The sequence below is a fragment of the Myxine glutinosa genome, chromosome 7 (genome assembly GCF_964187855.1).
Source record: "Myxine glutinosa chromosome 7, kmMyxGlut1.1, whole genome shotgun sequence".
NCBI classification, from domain to species: domain Eukaryota; kingdom Metazoa; phylum Chordata; class Myxini; order Myxiniformes; family Myxinidae; genus Myxine; species Myxine glutinosa.
Window position 1 is genome coordinate 10,008,816 of NC_136267.1, and position 17,905 is coordinate 10,026,720.

General features: G+C 53.6%; 1 protein-coding gene across 2 annotated transcripts in view; it reads left to right on the plus strand.

The window, feature by feature from the left end:
• The window catches only part of LOC137430975 (uncharacterized), a 183,123-nt gene extending 165,508 nt beyond the window's left edge, over positions 1-17,615 (plus strand). For both annotated transcript variants that reach the window (XM_068121787.2, XM_068121788.2), the window contains exon 8: positions 16,388-17,615. In XM_068121787.2, the coding sequence (XP_067977888.2) occupies positions 16,388-16,443 (56 nt within the window). In that variant the 3' untranslated portion in view covers positions 16,444-17,615. The remainder of the gene's footprint in view (positions 1-16,387) is intronic.
• Positions 17,616-17,905: the final 290 nt, after the last annotated feature.

Here is a 17,905-nt window from a genome sequence, read left to right on the forward strand (position 1 = left end):
CAGCCTGCTCCCAATCAGCCTGCTCCCAATTATCAGCAAAGTCATGGAATCCATCATTGCTTCGGATATGAAATATTTCCTCTTCTCCAATGGCTTGATCTCTGATCATCAATTTGGTTTCAGACCAGGTCACTCTACTCTGGACATGCTGCTTCTGCTGTCTCAACAATGGATGGAGGTCCTCAATGCCAAACAGGAAATCAGAGCTGTCTCCCTTGACATATCACGTGCCTTCGATACGGTCTGGCACCCAGCTCTGCTCACCAAACTCTCCTCCTATGGTATCCATGGAAATCTCCATGCATGGCTTGCGGACTTCCTCTCTGGTCGTAGTCAACGTGTGGCCCTGAATGGATTTCTCTTATCTCCCCTTCCCGTTCAGGCTGGAGTTCCCCAAGGCAGTGTGCTGGGCCCTGTGCTTTTTCTGGTCTTTATCTATGATCTCTCCGACTCTCTGGAAAATCCTCTGTATCTCTTTGCTGATGACTCCACTCTCTGCCGCTCCATTCCTCTTCCCTCCGATCGGCAGTCTGCAGCCTCCTCACTCTCTGAAGACCTGGACAAAATCACAGACTGGTCAAACATGTGGAACATGTCTTTCAATCCTGACAAATCTCACACTCTTACTATGTCTCTCCGAAAAGTTCGACTGGACAACCCTCCCATCTACTTTCTCAACAATCCTCTCCAAGAAGTTCTGTCGCTCAAGCTTTTGGGTCTCACCATCTGCCATGATCTTTCTTGGGAAAACCACATTTCCAAGCTGGCCTCCAAAGCCAGTCGCCGACTGGGCATCCTCCGTCGTGCGAAGTCCTTCCTAGGCACACCTGAGCTCCTCACCACATACAAGGCTTTCATCCGCAGCTCAATGGAATACTGTTCTCCCCTATGGGCTGGTGCTCCTGCCTCACACCTGGCTCGGCTTCACGCTGTTGAATCCAAAGCTTTCAGAATCATTGGAATCTCCCGCGATGAAGCTATCTCTGAGGGCCTTTCACTCACTCACCGCAGGCAGGTAGGTGGTCTTTCTGTCTTCTACCGACTCCTCTCCGGCCTTGCTCCCCCAGCTCTCTCTGTGCTCTGTCCCCCAAATATTCCTACAGGTCGCACAAGATCTGCCAGCCACCCTCTGATGGTTAAACTGCCGAAATCTCGGCTCTCTGCTCACCTTCACTCTTTCATTCCTCTTTTCTCCCACCTCTGGAACAAACTCCCACACTCACTTCAATCACACTCCTCCCTCCAGGTCTTCAAAACAGCTGTTCACCACCATCTCTTATCTTCCCCCATCCAAAACCTTGATCTTTTTTACCCCCACTAATTCACCCCAGATCCACCTTGTTTGAAATTCCAACTTCTTTCCTGGAAGTCTTGGCAGTGTCCATATGTTTTATACCTCTCCCACCCCCCCCCCCCTTCCCAAGCCTCCCCCCCAAAGCCCTCTCCCTCCCACAGTTCTCTCGATGTCTCCATGTCTCTCGGTCCCTGCTCTCAAATGTTGTGTTTGTGTCCTTCCCCCTCTCTCCCCATCTTGTCTACCGCTCCCGATGCTATTTGTTTTGTGTGTCTGTTTGTCTTTCTGTGTGATTAATGTTCGCTCTTTCACGAGCCTCGATCTTGTATACAAAAAAAAAAAAAAAAAAAAAAAAAAACAGATTTTTACAGTATAAAATTAAATATTGCAAAATTGCTGTTAAAACAAGTCAGGAGACAACGATGGTTCACGAGCGAGCGGTATTCAATGACAAAGGACGGACTATAACCGAAACAGGCCCGGACAGGCCAGGCCCGGAAATGTCAAAATGAAGGTTACTGACCTTGAAATGAGATATAAAATAATGTCTAATCAGTTATGAGGTTAGTTAGCTGCACAATACCGAAAATTCGTTGAAAATTGAAATGGGGGAAAAAAAAATAAAAAATTAAAATTAAAATGAAAAATGAAAAGTCGAGCTCCGTGGGGCTAGACACATGACATTGGCCGAACCAAATACCGAAACCCCTGTCAGATTCCACCAACTCCCTTGGAGAAGATGTAGCTTGAACTCGATTACCCCCTAAAAAGACATCTTTTTCAGGCGTGGCTCCGCCCACAATGGGCGCAATACGCCCACTTTTGGCAGGACACAACTAGGTCATGATATCAACCTCCCACCTAAGTTTCATCAAGATCGGATGATATCATCGGGTATTTATGCTGTGGACAGACAGACACACACACAGACAGACGCACACACATGACGAATATAGTGGTCACTTGATAACTCGTGAACCAATACTGAAAAATTATTGAAGCATCAGGATTTATAAACACTGTTGTAACTGACGCCAGAAGAACTATGCTTGTGCGGCACAGAATGCGAAAACGATGCAGACTGTAATGTTGAATATGGCACTGAGATTGATGATGATGTGTAATGGTGTGTCAAACTGAGATAGGAAATACGTCTATACATATGCTGTTGTCACTAGCAACAATTTGGGTGTGCATTTTTTCATGAAAATACAAACATAATGTCGTGCGAATCCCTCAGTTAATACCAGGGCTCGCGGATGGCTCAAACTGACTTGATGGAGGCGACGATCAAATACGGATTCGGCTATAAGAGTATGGGAGGAAGAATGAAGAGGGAGAAGCAGCAAGTGCGTACTAGTAGATCCGACGGCAGCTCTCGATCCTGCAGGGAATTAACTCAAACAAAAATCCGGGTTAAAATGGACAAAAATAATTATGTATTGAACGGAACCCGAGAACAAGGAAACGCGACGATCAAACCTAATGTTCCTCGATCGGGATCCCGCACACAGACTTCATATACAGACCAAGGAAGAATGAATAAAAGAAATAACACATTCGTCGTGGATTTGTGTAAGATGTGGTGCGTGCTTATCTGTCTGTAGTGTGTCCGTCGCCCAACGCGGCTCCCTCAATCCGCCTCGTTCGCGCACTCTGCCAGGCCCCGAGCGACCCACTCAGCGGCACGCCCCACTCCAAGCTCCTCGTCGGTCGCACACGAGGTCCCGTTCGCTCCGAGCACCACCCCTTGCTCCGAGCACCGAGCACCCGAGCGCCGCTCCAAGCACCACGAAGATGACGAACCAACGACCACCAGTCAAGAACACAGGGAAGAGAGTGAATCAACCCAGGCAAGAGTCCAGCGCTGAGCAGAGAGCGAGCTTCAAGCACGAGGGGGAGAGAGAGAAAATGTCTTCGAGCGAGTGCTTTTGTCACCCGGCGTGTCACGTCAATCTCGCGTGTCCCCAATCAGAGCCTCGATTCTTCGTGGTCTCTCGAACCTTCTCGCGCCTTCCCACATCAACAGCGCTCTTCCCCCAATCAGCAACCCGCTGTTCAGGAGCGGCTTGGTGCCCTCCGCACTGATTGGCTGAATGTTCGCGCCTTCTGCACCAACCAATCACGCGTTCCTTCGGCGTGGCTCCAGCCTGCCATGCTGCTCGTCGCCCATGGTGGCGTTGTACGCGGCTACTGCCTGCTTGTCTTTCCGGTCAGTCATTGTAAGGGGAGGGAATTTAATTACTGTTGTGCACTAAGGACCTATCTAAGTGTTTATATGAGAATGCGTTGCCATAAGGGACACTGGGTTGGCGACAGAGGGGACGACGAACGAGGGAACTCTATCCATAATCCCTGCCATATTTAGCACGCCCCGCCCCCTCATGGCGGGGACACCAATACAGCTTATACCGACAAACTGGGCTAAACACATAACTTATTACATATAGATTCCCTATCACGACAGTCGAGTTACCTACCTATACAGATCTATCTGGCTCGAGATATTCCTCTACCCAATTTCATAACAACGCAAACTTCTTCTTTTCTTGGTTTTTTTTGTTCATAATAACTAATTTGACATAAGCTTTGGATTCCTTGGGCCTGAAAACATAGGATTAACTTTTAGAATGAAGTGTCTATGTCAATTATAAGCTGAGATATTCGAAAATTCTTATTTTATGGTGGCCATTTTGAAAATCCAAAATGGCGGCTATGCAGGCATCTGCGCAAATGTAAACATTGACTTTCAGATTCCTGATGCCATAAGCTTCTCAAAAATGTACTGGTTTGCTAAACTCCATAAAATTTGAACAAAAATACAAAGTGAACCTGACTATATGCAATCATGTTTCAATAGCATGTAATTAATAGATGTACTCAATGTAATTAATATATTGAAGCGTGGTGCTACGCACGCAACTTGTTTGCCAAAGAAGCTAAGCCACAACGCGTAGGGTCAAAAGAGTCTTTATTGTAAAGCTCAAACTGGAGCACTGACTTGCTCGGGGCTGCGAGCCCCGTGTATATCCCGAGGCCACGCCTACCCCTCGGGCGTGGCCGACACCCTCTTGGTGCGCGGAATGATGTCACCGCGCCAGAGAGCCATCGTGTCCGCCACACGTGCCCCCCCCCCCCCCAGAATTCCCGCGCACCTGAAGGGTCAGTTTGCGGGACAAACGGATGACCCGGCCGAAGCGCCCTCTGGCGGCTGGTGGCGTCTGGGATGGCGGGATGCCATCTGGGATGCCACTGGCGGCTTCTGGGATGGGTGCAGGACAGGGTGGTGGCGTGCCGGCGGGGCTGGGCGGTGCCGGGGGTCCGCCCGCCGAGGGGCGACCCCGACGCGGGGGGCCGAGCCACCGGCGGGGGGTGGTCCACGTCGAGGTGGGCCGGCTTGAGGCGGTCCACGGAAACGCGGTCAGGAGTACCGCCGATGTCCAGGGTGAAGTGTTTCACCCCGGTCTCCAGCACGCGGAAGGGCCCGTCGTACGGGGGCTGCAGCGGTGTCCGGTGGGCGTCGTGGCGGACGAACACGTACTTTGCTGTGCGAAGCTCCGGGGCGACGTGCGTTGGCGGGCACCCGTGGTGCACCGTCGGCACCGGGGCGAACCTCTTGGCGGTCTCCTGCAGTGCGGAGCGCTGCTGCGCCGCGGACCATGGTGCCGTGGAGTCGGGGAGGAACTCGCCCGGCACCCGCAGCGGTTGTCCGAAGACCAACTCCGCCGCGGATGCGCGCAGGTCGTGCTTGGGCGCCGTCCTGAGGCCCAGCAGGACCCAGGGGAGCCTGTCAACCCAGCCGCCGTCGTGGAGGGTGGCCCGGAGCGCGGGCTTTAAGGAGCGATGGAAGCGCTCGCACAGGCCGTTGGCCTGGGGTGGTAGGCCGTGGTGCGGTGCCGCTGGATGCCGAGCCCCCGCATGACCGCCCCCCAGACCTCCGAGGTGAACTGGGGGCCGCGGTCGGACGAGATGTCCGAGATGGCGCCGAACCGGGCAACCCAGGTGGAGATGAACGCCTGCGCGACGTCCGCCGCCGTCGTCGCCGCCAAAGGCACGGCCTCCGGCCACCAGGTGGTGCGGTCCACCATGGTGAGGACGTGGGTGAAACCCCGCGAGGGGGGCAGAGGTCCCACCAAGTCCACGTGAACGTGGTCGAACCGACGTTCGGGCACAGTAAACGGGGCCAACGGGGCCTGGGTGTGGCGGTGCACCTTCGCGCGCTGGCACGCGAGGCACGTCCTGGTCCAATCGCGGACGGTCTTCCGGAGGCCATGCCAGACGAACTTGTCGGCGACCAGTCTCTGGTAGGCCTTCGTGCCCGGGTGGGACAGGCCGTGGATGGCGTCAAAAACCCGGCGCTGCCAGCCCGCGGGCACGATGGGGCGAGGCCGGCCGAGGGGGACGTCGCACAAGAGGGCGTGCCTGCGCCGTCGAATGGCACCTCGGTGACGCGGAGGCCCATGATGGCAGTCCGCAAGGCCTGGACGTCGGGGTCGGCGGTCTGGTCCGCCGCCATCCGGGCATAGTCGATCCCGAGGTGGACCGCGTGGGCGACGGACCGGGAAAGGCAATCCGCCACCGGGTTGTCCTTCCCCGCGACGTGCCGGATGTCCGTCGTGTACTCGGACACGGCCGAGAGGTGACGCTGCTGCCGGGCCGACCACGGCTCGGCGACCTTGGCCATCGCGAATACCAGGGGCTTGTGGTCGACGAAGGCCGTGAACGAACGGCCCTCGAGCAGATGGCGGAAATGCCGAACCGCCAGGTGAAGCCCGAGGAGCTTACGGTCGAAGGTACTGTACCGCCGTTCTTGCGGGCAGAGCTGCCGGCTGAAAAATGCCAGCGGCTGCGAAGCTCCCTTCACCCATTGCTCGTGCACCGCGCCCACCGCGTAGGCCGACGCGTCGGTGATCACGACGACGTGTCGTTGATCACGTCGGGGTCACCAGTGAAGCGTGGTGCTACGCGCGCAACTTGTTTGCCAAAGAAGGTAAGCCACAACGCATAGGGTCAAAAGAGTCTTTATTGTAAAGCTCAAACTGTAGCACTGACTTGTTCGGGGCTGCGAGCCCCGTGTATATCCCGAGGCCACGCCTACCCCTCGGGCGTGGCCGACACCCTCTTGGTGCGTGGAATGATGTCACCGCGCCAGCGAGCCATCGTGGCCGCCACAATATGTACTCAATGTAATTAATGGATGTACTCAATGTAATTAATGGATGTACGCAATGTAATTAATAGATGTACTCAATGTAATTAATAGATGTACTAAATGTAATTAATACAGGTTGCTTCTGACAAACCTCCATACAGGAATAGAACCTCCATTCAGGTTGCTTCTGACAAACCAGACTTAATCTGCTTAACAGAAACTTTCCTCCTTCAAGATGTCTCTGATTCCTTAATATCTCTCCCAGGTTACTCCCTCCTCCAGTATGATAGACCTGAGCCTCGTTCTGGAGTTGGGGTTGCTATCATTATCAAAAACTCTCTTCCTCACTCTCCCTGCACTGCCCTGTGTCCACCACACCCCCAGGAGTACCGCTGGTTACGGCTTCCCCTTCGCTCCCAGCTTTTGTTCCTATGGGTGATGTACCGTCCAACAAACAGTGATGACTCAATCTACATCTCGCTGTCTGATAACATGGACCAACTTCTTTCGACTCATCCCAACTCTCTCTTCCTCATATGTGGTGATTTCAATTGTCACCATGCAGGCTGGCTGATATGGGTACCTCTCTCTCCAGCCATGGCTCCTCAGCAAAGGACTTCTGCGACCAACTGGGACTGACACAATCTGTCAATTTCCCAACCCGGATCTCATTCAACGGAGCATCTTCTCTTCTGGACTTGGTTATGACAAACTTCCCTGCAAATGTCTGCTGCTCTTCTTCTGCTCCAATCGGTTCATCTGACCATATGCTTGTTAAAGTGGACATCTCTCTGGCCATTGTCAGAGAGCCTCCTCAGTGTCGACGAGTCTGGCATTTCACTCAGCAGGCCAATGAGCACCGTCTTCAAGCAGCCATCAATCATCTGGACTGGTCTCCCATCTCCACCACCTCTGACATCAACTCATCCTGGGAATTCTTCCAATGTAAATTGCTCTCTCTCTCATGCACAGATTTATCCCATCTCGTCTTCAGTTGTGTTACCCTTCCTCTCGTCCATGGTACACCGAATCTTGTGGTGAGGCAGTTTCCCTGATACAACTTGCCTTCGCCTCCTGGAAGGCAAATCCAAAGGAAGACAATCTCATTTCCTTTCACAAAGCCTGGAACAAGTGTGTGTCCTCACTCAGGAGAGCCAGGAAACAATATCTCTCCACTCTCAAGACTGAACTCTCAAACCTGTCTCCCTCTTCCAAATCCCGGTGGTGTCTGGTCAAATCTGTTTCTGGTATTGGTTCCCCCTCCCTCCCTTACCCTTCCCTCCCCTCCCTTACCTCAAACGGCTACACAGCTGACTCCGCACGTGGAAAAGCTGATTGACTCAACTCTGTGTTTGCCTCAAAATCTTGTGTCCCAAAATCTTGTGTCCCAAACCTGTCTCTCTCTGTACCCACCGTACCCAGTTGTATCCAGCTGCTCCTGGACTCTGTGGCCTTCTCTCCTGACTCGGTGGAGAAGTTTCTGTCAATCCTCGACTCTGATTCTGCAACTGGACCAGACGGCATCAGCCCACGGGTACTAAAATCCTGCTCTGCCGCTCTGTCTCACCCTCTCTCTGCTCTCTTCCTCCTCTCTTTTGCTCAAGGTCATCTGCCATCAGCTTGAAAATCTGCCAACATTACCGCTTAACACAAAAAGGTGCAAAAACAGATCCTTGCAACTACAGACCAATCAGTCTGCTCCCAATTATCAGCAAAGTCTTGGAATCCATCATTGCTTGGGATATCAAATGCTTCCTCTTCTCCAATGGCTTGATCTCTGATCATCAATTTGGATTCAGACCAGGTCATTCTACTCTGGACATGCTGCTTCTGCTGTCTCAACAATGGAAGGAGGTCCTCAATGTCAAACAGGAAATTAGAGCTGTGTCCATTGACATATCACGTGCCTTCGACACGGTCTGGCACCCCGCTCTGCTCACCAAACTTTCCTCCTATGGTATCCATGGAAATCTCCACTCATGGCTTGCGGACTTCCTCTCTGGTCGTAGTCAATGTGTGGCTGTGAATGGGTTTCTTTCATCTCCCCTTCCTGTTCAGGCTGAAGTTCCCGAAGTCAGTGTTCTGGGCCCTGTGCTTTTTCTGGTCTTCATCAATGATCCCTCCGACTCTCTTGAAAATGCTCTCTATCTCTTTGCTGATGACTCCACTCTCTGCCGCTCAATTCCTCATCCCTCAGATCGGCAGTCTGCAGCCTCCTCACTCTCTGCAGACCTGGACAAAATCACAGACTGGTCAAACAAGTGGAACATGTCTTTCAATCCTGACAAATCTCACATTCTCACTATGTCTCTCCGAAAAGATCGTCTGGACAACCCTCCCATCTACTTTCTGAACAATCCTCTCCAATAAGTTCTGTCACTCCAGCTTTTGGGTCTCACTATCTGCCATGATAATTCCTGAGAAAACCACATTTTCAAGCTGGCCTCCAAAGCCAGTCACCGACTGGACATCCTCCGTCGTGTGAAATCCGTCCTTGGCACACATGAGCTCCTCAACACATTCAAGGCTTTCATCCGCAGCTCAATGGAATACTTTTCTCCCCTCTGGGCTGGTGATCCTGCCTCACACCTAGCTCGGCTTCACGCTGTTGAAACCAAAGCTTTCAGAATCATTGGAATCTCCTGCGATGAAGCTAGGTCCGAGGGCCTTTCACTCACTCACCGCAGATAGGTTGGTGGTCTTTCTGTCTTCTACCGACTCATCTCCGGCCTTGCTCCCCCAGCTTTGGCTGTGCTCTGTCCCCCAAATATTCCTACAGGTCGCACAAGATCTGCCAGCAACCCTCTTATGATGCCAAAATCAAGACTCTCTGCTCACCTTCACTCTTTCGTTCCTCTTTTCTTCCACCTATGGAACAAACACCCTCGCTCTTTTCAATCCCGCTCTTCCCTCCAGGTCTTTAAAACAGCTGTTCACCACCATCTCTTATCATCCCCCATCCAAAACCTTGATCTTTTCTACCCCAGCTAATTCACCCCAGATCCACTTTTTTGAAACACCGACTTCTTTCCTGGAAGTCCTAGCAGTGTCCATGTGTTCTATACCTCTCCCACCCCTCTCCCCCCCCCCCCCCACCCCCACCTTCCCATGCCTCCTCCACCCAAGCCCTCTCCCTCCCACAGATCTCCCGATGTCCCTGTTCTCTGCTGTTGTACTTGTGTGCTTTCCTCTCTCTCCCCATCTTGTCTCCCACTCCTTTTATCTTATGTTTTATGTGTCAGTTTGTTTTTATGCGATTATGGTTAGCTTTTACACGAGCCTTGATCTTGTACACAAAACAAAAAAAAACAAAAAAAAACAGATGAAGCCAATGTAATTAATAGATATGCTCAGGTTTCCATAGCATGTAATTAATGGACGTACTGTACTCATATTCCAATAGTATGTATTTAATAGACGTACTCAGTCAGGGTTCAATGATATGTAATTAATAGATGTACTCTGGTTTTAATTCGACGTAATTAATCAACGTAGTCGAGTTTCAATAGTATGTAATTAATACACGTATTCAAGTTTCAATTAAACTATTTTTTATTATAACGGAGCAAACGTATGTGGTTATGTATGTATATTTGTGAGTTGTGACCAAAACGTCTTCTTCTTCTTCTTCAAATTTTCTTTAACAATTCCATCGTGTTATTTATATATTTAAAAGCCAACCTAAGAAACACATTTGTGACTTTACCGTATTCATCAGCGCTACTTTTTTTTTGTTACTTTGACTTGATTAATCGAGATGTAGATCGTGCGATAAAATAAAAGATACGACGTAAAAACCCAGCCGGAAGTCTAAGGTATGTGGTGTATTGGGTGCACGTCTGTTTGTGAGGCTGGAAGTTCAACTTTCCCATTCAGTTTTTGATAAATTTGTATTGACCTTTTCTTCTAGCTCTATCTGATAATTTAAAATAGATATAAATTTGTGCTAATTTCTTTTTTATTTATACGTGTTGGGTTCTGAAATTCTGATTTACAGTAGATATTAAATCAGAGCACCAAATATATTTGGCCGCTCTCCCCTCCATCCCTCATCCATCCACCCCACCATCATCCCCCACAGCACCATGCACCCACCCCCCCCCCCTCCTCCACCATTCCCCCACCCCTCCACCCCTACGACCCCCAATACACCGTCACCACCACTAACCTCCCCCTGCCCTCCCCACCATTCCCGCCATCCCTCGCTCCCTGAGAAAGCAGACACAGTTAAAGATGCCTATCCCTCTGAAGCGACGTGTGGTGAGGCGTGCGGAGCTAAGTTCGTTCTTATAAATGAGATATTGCGCTGTCACATTCGGAATGCCCCCCCCCCCCCCCAAAGATGGTATTCGTTGCTTTTTGAAGGTAACGATGTCTCAACTTCTTTTTCTATTATATAAAGCTCATTGACGTACGTATAAACAGTACATTGTGGCGGACACAAAAGCCCACTGACGTGGTGACATCATTCCACGCACCAAGTGGGCGGTGGCCACGCCCGAGGGGTAGGCGTGGCCTCATGATATACACCGGGCGACCAGCCCGGAGGAGTTGAGTGTTACAGTGTAGTCTTACAATAAAGACGTTTATATGTTACCGCTTGTCCGCTTCCTCCTTGCTCACAAGCAGCGCGCGTAACGCCGCGCTTAACTGGTGACCCTCGACGTTGGATCTGCCGTAGCGATCCTTCCGAACACGACGCCATTGCAATGGCCAACGACAAGGCAATGGCGATTAAACTTCCCGAATTTTGGGAGGCCCAGGCCGAAGTCTGGTTCGTTCAAGCCGAAGCCCAATTTCAGCTTCAGCGCCTCACCAACGACGACCTGCGCTACTGCCATGTCGTCGCCTCCCTCGGGCCCGGCACGGCCGCTCGAGTTGTGTCCGTCCTTCGCCACCCACCGGACGGCCACAAGTACGAGGCACTCAAGCGGCTACTCCTAGCCACGTTCGGCCTCACGGACGACGCACGGGCCGATCGCCTCCTGGATCTCCCCGAGCTCGGTGAGACGCGCCCGTCGGTCCGAATGGACCATATGCTGTCACTGTTGGGCGACGAAGCCCCCGGTTCGCTATTCCGGGCGCTTTTCCGTCGCCAACTTCCAGCGCAGGTTCGCCTCGCGTTGGCAGGGACCGGGCTAACGGAACCCCGAGCATTGGCGGCCGAGGCGGACAAGTACTTCGCCGCTTCGGACACGCGGGCGAGCGTTGGCGTGGCCGTCACGGCATTCGACGCTGATGTTCCACAGCATCATCTTCTACAGCACGCTGATGTTCCACAGCATCATCTTCTACAGCACGCTGATGTTCCACAGCATCATCTTCTACAGCACGCTGATGTTCCACAGCATCATCTTCTACAGCACGCTGATGTTCCACAGCATCATCTTCTACAGCACGCTGTGGTTCAGCAGCATGCTGATACGCACCTCGTGAACGCCGCCACGCCCCGCCCACCGCCGCGGCGAAAACCGCCACCGCGGGGAAACCCGTCGACTCCACCGGCCTGGCGGAGCCAGCCGCGCTCCTCCAGCTCCACCACCTGGTGCTGGTTCCACGCCAAGTTCGGCCACGAAGCTCGGCGGTGTCATCCGCCGTGCTCCTTCAACGGGTCGGGAAACGACCGGGCCGGCGCTCAATTGTGGCGATGAGCGCCGGCCGTTCGAGCAGCCTGCTGTTCATAACGGACACCTTCTCCGGGCGCCGTTACCTGTGCGACACGGGAGCACAGGTGAGTGTCATTCCCGCCGGCACGTCAGACAAGCACGCCGCGGGTGGGGGCCCCGCGCTGCTTGCCGCGAACGGGACGCCCATCCGTACGTACGGAAAACGCTGCCTCTCTCTGCGGTTTGGAGGGCAGGTTTTCCGATGGACGTTCGTCACCGCCGACGTGCCCATGGCACTGCTTGGCGCGGACTTCCTGTGCGCTAATGGGCTCCTGGTCGACGTCAAGCGCAGACGGCTTGTCCAGGCCGAGACGTTCAGCTCGCTCGCATGTGCGTTGCCCAGCTCAACGAGCGGCTTGCCAAGCGGCTTGCCGAACGATTCGGTTCCGGCCACGTTGGTCTGTACGCTTCCGGCAGCGGACGCATTCACCCGCCTCCTCGCCGGCTTCCCGGCCCTCACGCGGCCCACCTTCTCGGCGGGGGCCGTCAAGCACGGGGTGGCCCATCACATCCCCACCGTCGGGCCACCGGTCTACGCCCGGGCACGCCGCCTCGAGCCGACGAAGCTGGCGGTGGCAAAAGCGGAGTTCGCTACCCTGGAGCGACTCGGCATCGTTCGGCGCTCAGAGAGCGCTTGGGCGTCGCCGCTGCACATCGTGCCGAAGCCCGGCGGGGGATGGCGACCGTGCGGGGACTATCGCCGTCTCAATGACGCCACGACTCCCGACCGCTACCCCGTCCCCCACATTCAGGACTTTTCCGCCCGTTTGGCGGGCAGGTCCTTCTTCTCGAAGGTGGACCTCATACGCGGCTACCATCAGGTCCCCGTCAGGCCGGAGGACGTCCCGAAGACGGCGGTCATCACGCCATTCGGACTCTTCGAGTTCCTGCGCATGCCCTTCGGTCTGAAGAATGCGGCTCAGGCGTTCCAGCGACTGATGGACAGCGTCCTGCGCGACTTGGATTTTGTCTACGTCTACCTGGACGATATCCTCGTCGCCAGCGCGTCCCGCGAAGAGCACCTACGCCACCTCCGCACGCTCTTCGAACGCCTGGGCCAGCATGGCCTGATTGTGAACCCCGCAAAGTGCCGGTTCGGCGCCGCCACAATCGATTTTCTGGGGCACCGTGTCACCAGGCACGGAGCCGTCCCCCTGCCGGCCAAGGTGGAGGCGGTGAAGGGGTTTCCGCGCCCCCGCACGATCAGAGGGCTGCAGGAGTTCCTGGGCATGGTGAACTTTTACCATCGGTTCCTGCCCCGTATCGCCCAGCTCCTGCGCCCCCTGCACGAAGCTCTCCGAGGTAAGCCGGGCAAAGGCGACGTTACCTGGACCGAGCAGATGGACACGGCGTTCACGGGCGCGAAGCTCGCCTTGGCTAACGCCACCATGCTCGCGCACCCGGCGCCCGATGCACCGATCGCCCTCACCACCGATGCCTCGGACTACGCGGTGGGCGCGGTGCACGAGCAATGGGTGCGTGGAGCTTGGCAACCGCTGGCGTTCTTTAGCCGGCAGCTTCGCCCGCCCGAACGCCGTTACAGTACCTTCGACCGCGAGTTGCTCGGACTTCACTTGGCGGTCAGGCACTTCCGCCATCTGCTCGAGGGCCGGGCGTTCACTGCCTTCGTCGACCACAAGCCGCTGATCTTCGCGATGGGCAAGGTCACCGAGCCGTGGTCGGCCCGGCAGCAGCGTCACCTCTCGGCCGTGTCCGAGTACACGACGGACATCCAGCACATCGCGGGGAAGGACAACCCGGTTGCGGATTGCCTTTCCCGGGCCGTCGCCCACGCAGTCCACCTCGGTATCGACTATGCCCGGATGGCAGCGGACCAGGCCGCTGACCCCGACGTCCAGGCCTTGCGGACCGCCGTCACGGGCCTCCGCGTCACCGAGGTGCCGTTCGACGGCGCGGGCGTGGCCCTCTTGTGCGACGTCTCCCTCGGGCGTCCTCGCCCCATTGTGCCCGCGGGCTGGCAGCGCCAGGTGTTTGACGCCATCCACGGCCTGTCCCACCCGGGCGCGAGGGCCTCCCAAAGGCTGATCGCCGACAAGTTCATCTGGCATGGCCTCCGGAAGGCCGTCCGCGGCTGGGCCAGGACATGCCTCGCGTGCCAGCGCGCCAAGGTGCACCGGCACACCCAGGCCCCGTTGGCCCCGTTCAAGGTGCCGGAACGCCGGTTTGACCACGTCCACGTGGACCTGGTGGGACCTCTGCCCCCCTCGCGGGGTTTCACCCACGTCCTCACCATGGTGGACCGCACCACCCGGTGGCCGGAGGCCGTGCCCTTGGCGTCGACAACGGCGGCCGATGTTGCGCAGGCTTTCATCGCCACCTGGGTCGCCCGGTTCGGCGCCCCCTCAGACATCTCATCCGACCGCGGCCCCCAGTTCACCTCGGAGCTCTGGGGGGCGGTTGCGCAGGGGCTCGGGGTCCGGCTGCACCGAACCACGGCCTACCACCCTCAGGCTAACGGCCTGTGTGAGCGATTTCACCGCTCATTGAAGGCCGCGCTCCGGGCCACCCTCCGCGACGGCGGCTGGGTCGACAGGCTCCCCTGGGTCCTGCTGGGCCTCCGGACGGCGCCCAAGGAGGACCTGCGCGCATCCGCGGCGGAGTTGGTCTTCGGGCAACCGCTGCGGGTGCCGGGCGAGTTCCTCCCCGACTCCACGGCACCATGGTCCGCGGCACAGCAGCGCTCCGCTCTGCAAGAGACCGCCCAGAGGTTCGCCCCGGTGCCAACGGCATGCCACGGGCACCCACCGACGCACGTCGCCCCGGAGCTTCGCACGGCGGAGTACGTCTTCGTCCGCCACGATGCCCATCGGACACCACTGCGGCCCCCGTACGACGGGCCTTTCCGCGTGCTGGAGACCGGGGCGAAGCACTTCACCCTGGACATCGGCGGTACTCCTGACCGCGTTTCGGTAGACCGCCTCAAGCCGGCCCACCTCGATGTGGACCATCCACCGCCAGTGGCCCGACCCCCACGTCGGGGCCGCCCTCCTGCGGGCAGACCCCCGGCACCGCCCAGCCCCGCCGCCACGGCGCCCCCCGGTCCTGCACCCATCCCAGGGGCAGCCAGGGGCATCCCACCTGGTATCCCTGCACCCCGGACGCCGCCGATCGCCAGGGGGCGCTTCGGCCGGGTCATTCGACTGCCCCACAAACTGGCCCTCCAGGTGCGCGGGAATTCCGGGGGGGCGCGTGTGGCGGACACAAAAGCCCACTGGCGTGGTGACATCATTCCACGCACCAAGTGGGCGGTGGCCACGCCCGAGGGGTAGGCGTGGCCTCATGATATACACCGGGCGACCAGCCCGGAGGAGTTGAGTGTTACAGTGTAGTCTTACAATAAAGACGTTTATATGTTACCGCTTGTCCGCTTCCTCCTTGCTCACAAGCAGCGCGCGTAACGCCGCGCTTTAACATTGTTGTTTTGTATTGTATTTTTATCTCACATGGACTTTAGTCCAGTGAGCTTATGAGATGGAGCAGAGTCTGTAGGTAAGTCAGTCAGTCAGTGAGTCTGTTGTAAACATTTCAGTCATTATCACTTGAACCAAACACACGATTTTGATGAAACCTGGTCACAACCTTCACTTCATATCTGATGCCTAACGAAGGTGTATTGACCGCATCAAAATCTGCGCTCATTAAAGGGGTTTACAGGGGTCCTTCACTCCCTCCCCCTTCCCCCCCAAATAGGTGTTTGCTCTCTTCTCCGAAACGACACGCACAATTTTCATGAAACCTTGCCACAAACTTCATATCTGATGCCTAACGAAGTTGTGTTGACAGCATCAAAATGTGTGCTCATTGAGGGGCCTACGGAGGGTGGGGGTGTGGGGGGGGGGTTCTTGATCCCCCAAAATAGGTATTTGCTCTCTTCTCTGAAACTACACACACAGTTTCAATTCAACTTGATCACAATCTTCATTACCCATGTTGTATCAAAGTTTGTTCACGGCATTAAACATATCAGGGTCTGAGGGAGTCTGTGGGGGCTTTGAGTGACTGTTGCTCCTCATCCAGGTGAGCTTCAGGACCTGCGGTCCTATTTTTATGTGCATTTATGAATAGGAACAGCTAGTAATTGCAAGCAGGTCTCAAAATGCACAGAGCATGCACGTTGAGCCAAATGGTGTACCTTGTTTGTTGTTTGAAGTGTATTTGTGATTAGTTAGGACCAAGTCGAGTTCACATTAAACAAGTTCTCTTGTGATGCTTTCCCTTTTCTAAACCACACTCATCCTCTTGCTGCCTTTGCAGATGAATTTGTGCGTTCCCATCGGGATGCTTTGCCTCCAGTTCCCCGTTTGCGCTGATTGTCCGTGAACACGAAGACGAAGGTGTCATTGGATCCATTGGAGTTTGCCTTTGGTTTTTCATGGATTTTTTGCACTGACCTCAGCCAATGAAAATTCCACATTGCATGTGCACCTTCCTTGACAAATCACTGTTTCTACACTCACGCACACACAAGAGTGATTGAATTTAAACATTGGGATTGATTACACAAACATTTTGTCGTTTACAAAAGTTCATAAACTTTGAGGCACTTTAAGCTAAATGTTTATTCGATGAAAAGTCAAAGATAAAAACAATAATAAGGAGCAGCTTTGGCTACACAAAACCTGAGTTGTAAAACTTTAGATTTTGTTTAATTATTCGAGCTTACAAACAGTGTCGGTAATCTTTTATCATTAGTTGTTGTTTTCAGACAAACTATTATCTTGCTTCAGGTAGTCCAACTAAGCACCAATCGTTTCTTTAATCCACATGAAGATTGATTAAATCTGTGGCAATTACTCGGTTCTGGTAAAACTGTGTACAAGACGAGATATTGCGTTCGGTGATACCTTGGGTTTTGTGCAAACTGATGAACATGATGAACTGAGACATGACTGAACATGAAGCAGGCCATGCCTTTTGGTCTTACAGAAAGAGCTGCACTTACCTTTCATACAGAATGCTTTCGGTAAAAACTACAACAAAAACAGTGTCATAACATAAGAGTGCATGAAAATCAAATTTGTGTTTTCTTGGTGTTTAGGAAAGTACTCACAATATTCGGGGAGTAATTGTAAATTGTTCAAAAACAGAAGCCTTGGAGAAAACAGTTCAAATCCGCATTCCACCATGCAATCAGATAGTTCGTAATATTTTATTAATAAACAGTTGCAATACCAGTAAACAGTTCCATTCATATTTCTATAACATCTCCCCTTTGCTCTCACACCATGTTACCTGGAACGTGTCCTTCAAACTGCTATTCATTTTTCTACCAAAGTTGCCCGGGTGCTTTGGCTGTGTTCTGCCAGGTGGACGTCAACGTGGGGTGGCTGTCCATGTATTTCCTTCAATCCCGTGTACATTTGTTAGTTGCATTTGTGAATATGGCAACAACTACAAAAATGGAAGTGTGAAAGTCATATTTTACAAACACAGGTGATTTTCAGTGTTTTTTGCAAAAAATAAATGCTTATTGCACTCCTTGCTCATTGTGTAACACTTACACTGTGCTGTGACATGATAGTATACATTTTGTAAATTTATACTATGCCGTCACATGATTGTTTATATTGTTGTCGTTTTGGGAAACTGCTGAGAAGTAATAGAAACCACCACACAGGTCCCTTAGATTAGTTATTTCACAGCAGCATATTATCTTAGCCCTTTCCCCTTATTTTGGGTTTGTATGTCTTCATGCGTTGGGGAGGGAAAACCAGGCCCTCCACTCATAAGGAATAATTAGCCAAGATTGCATCCACAGTTATTGATTCAGTC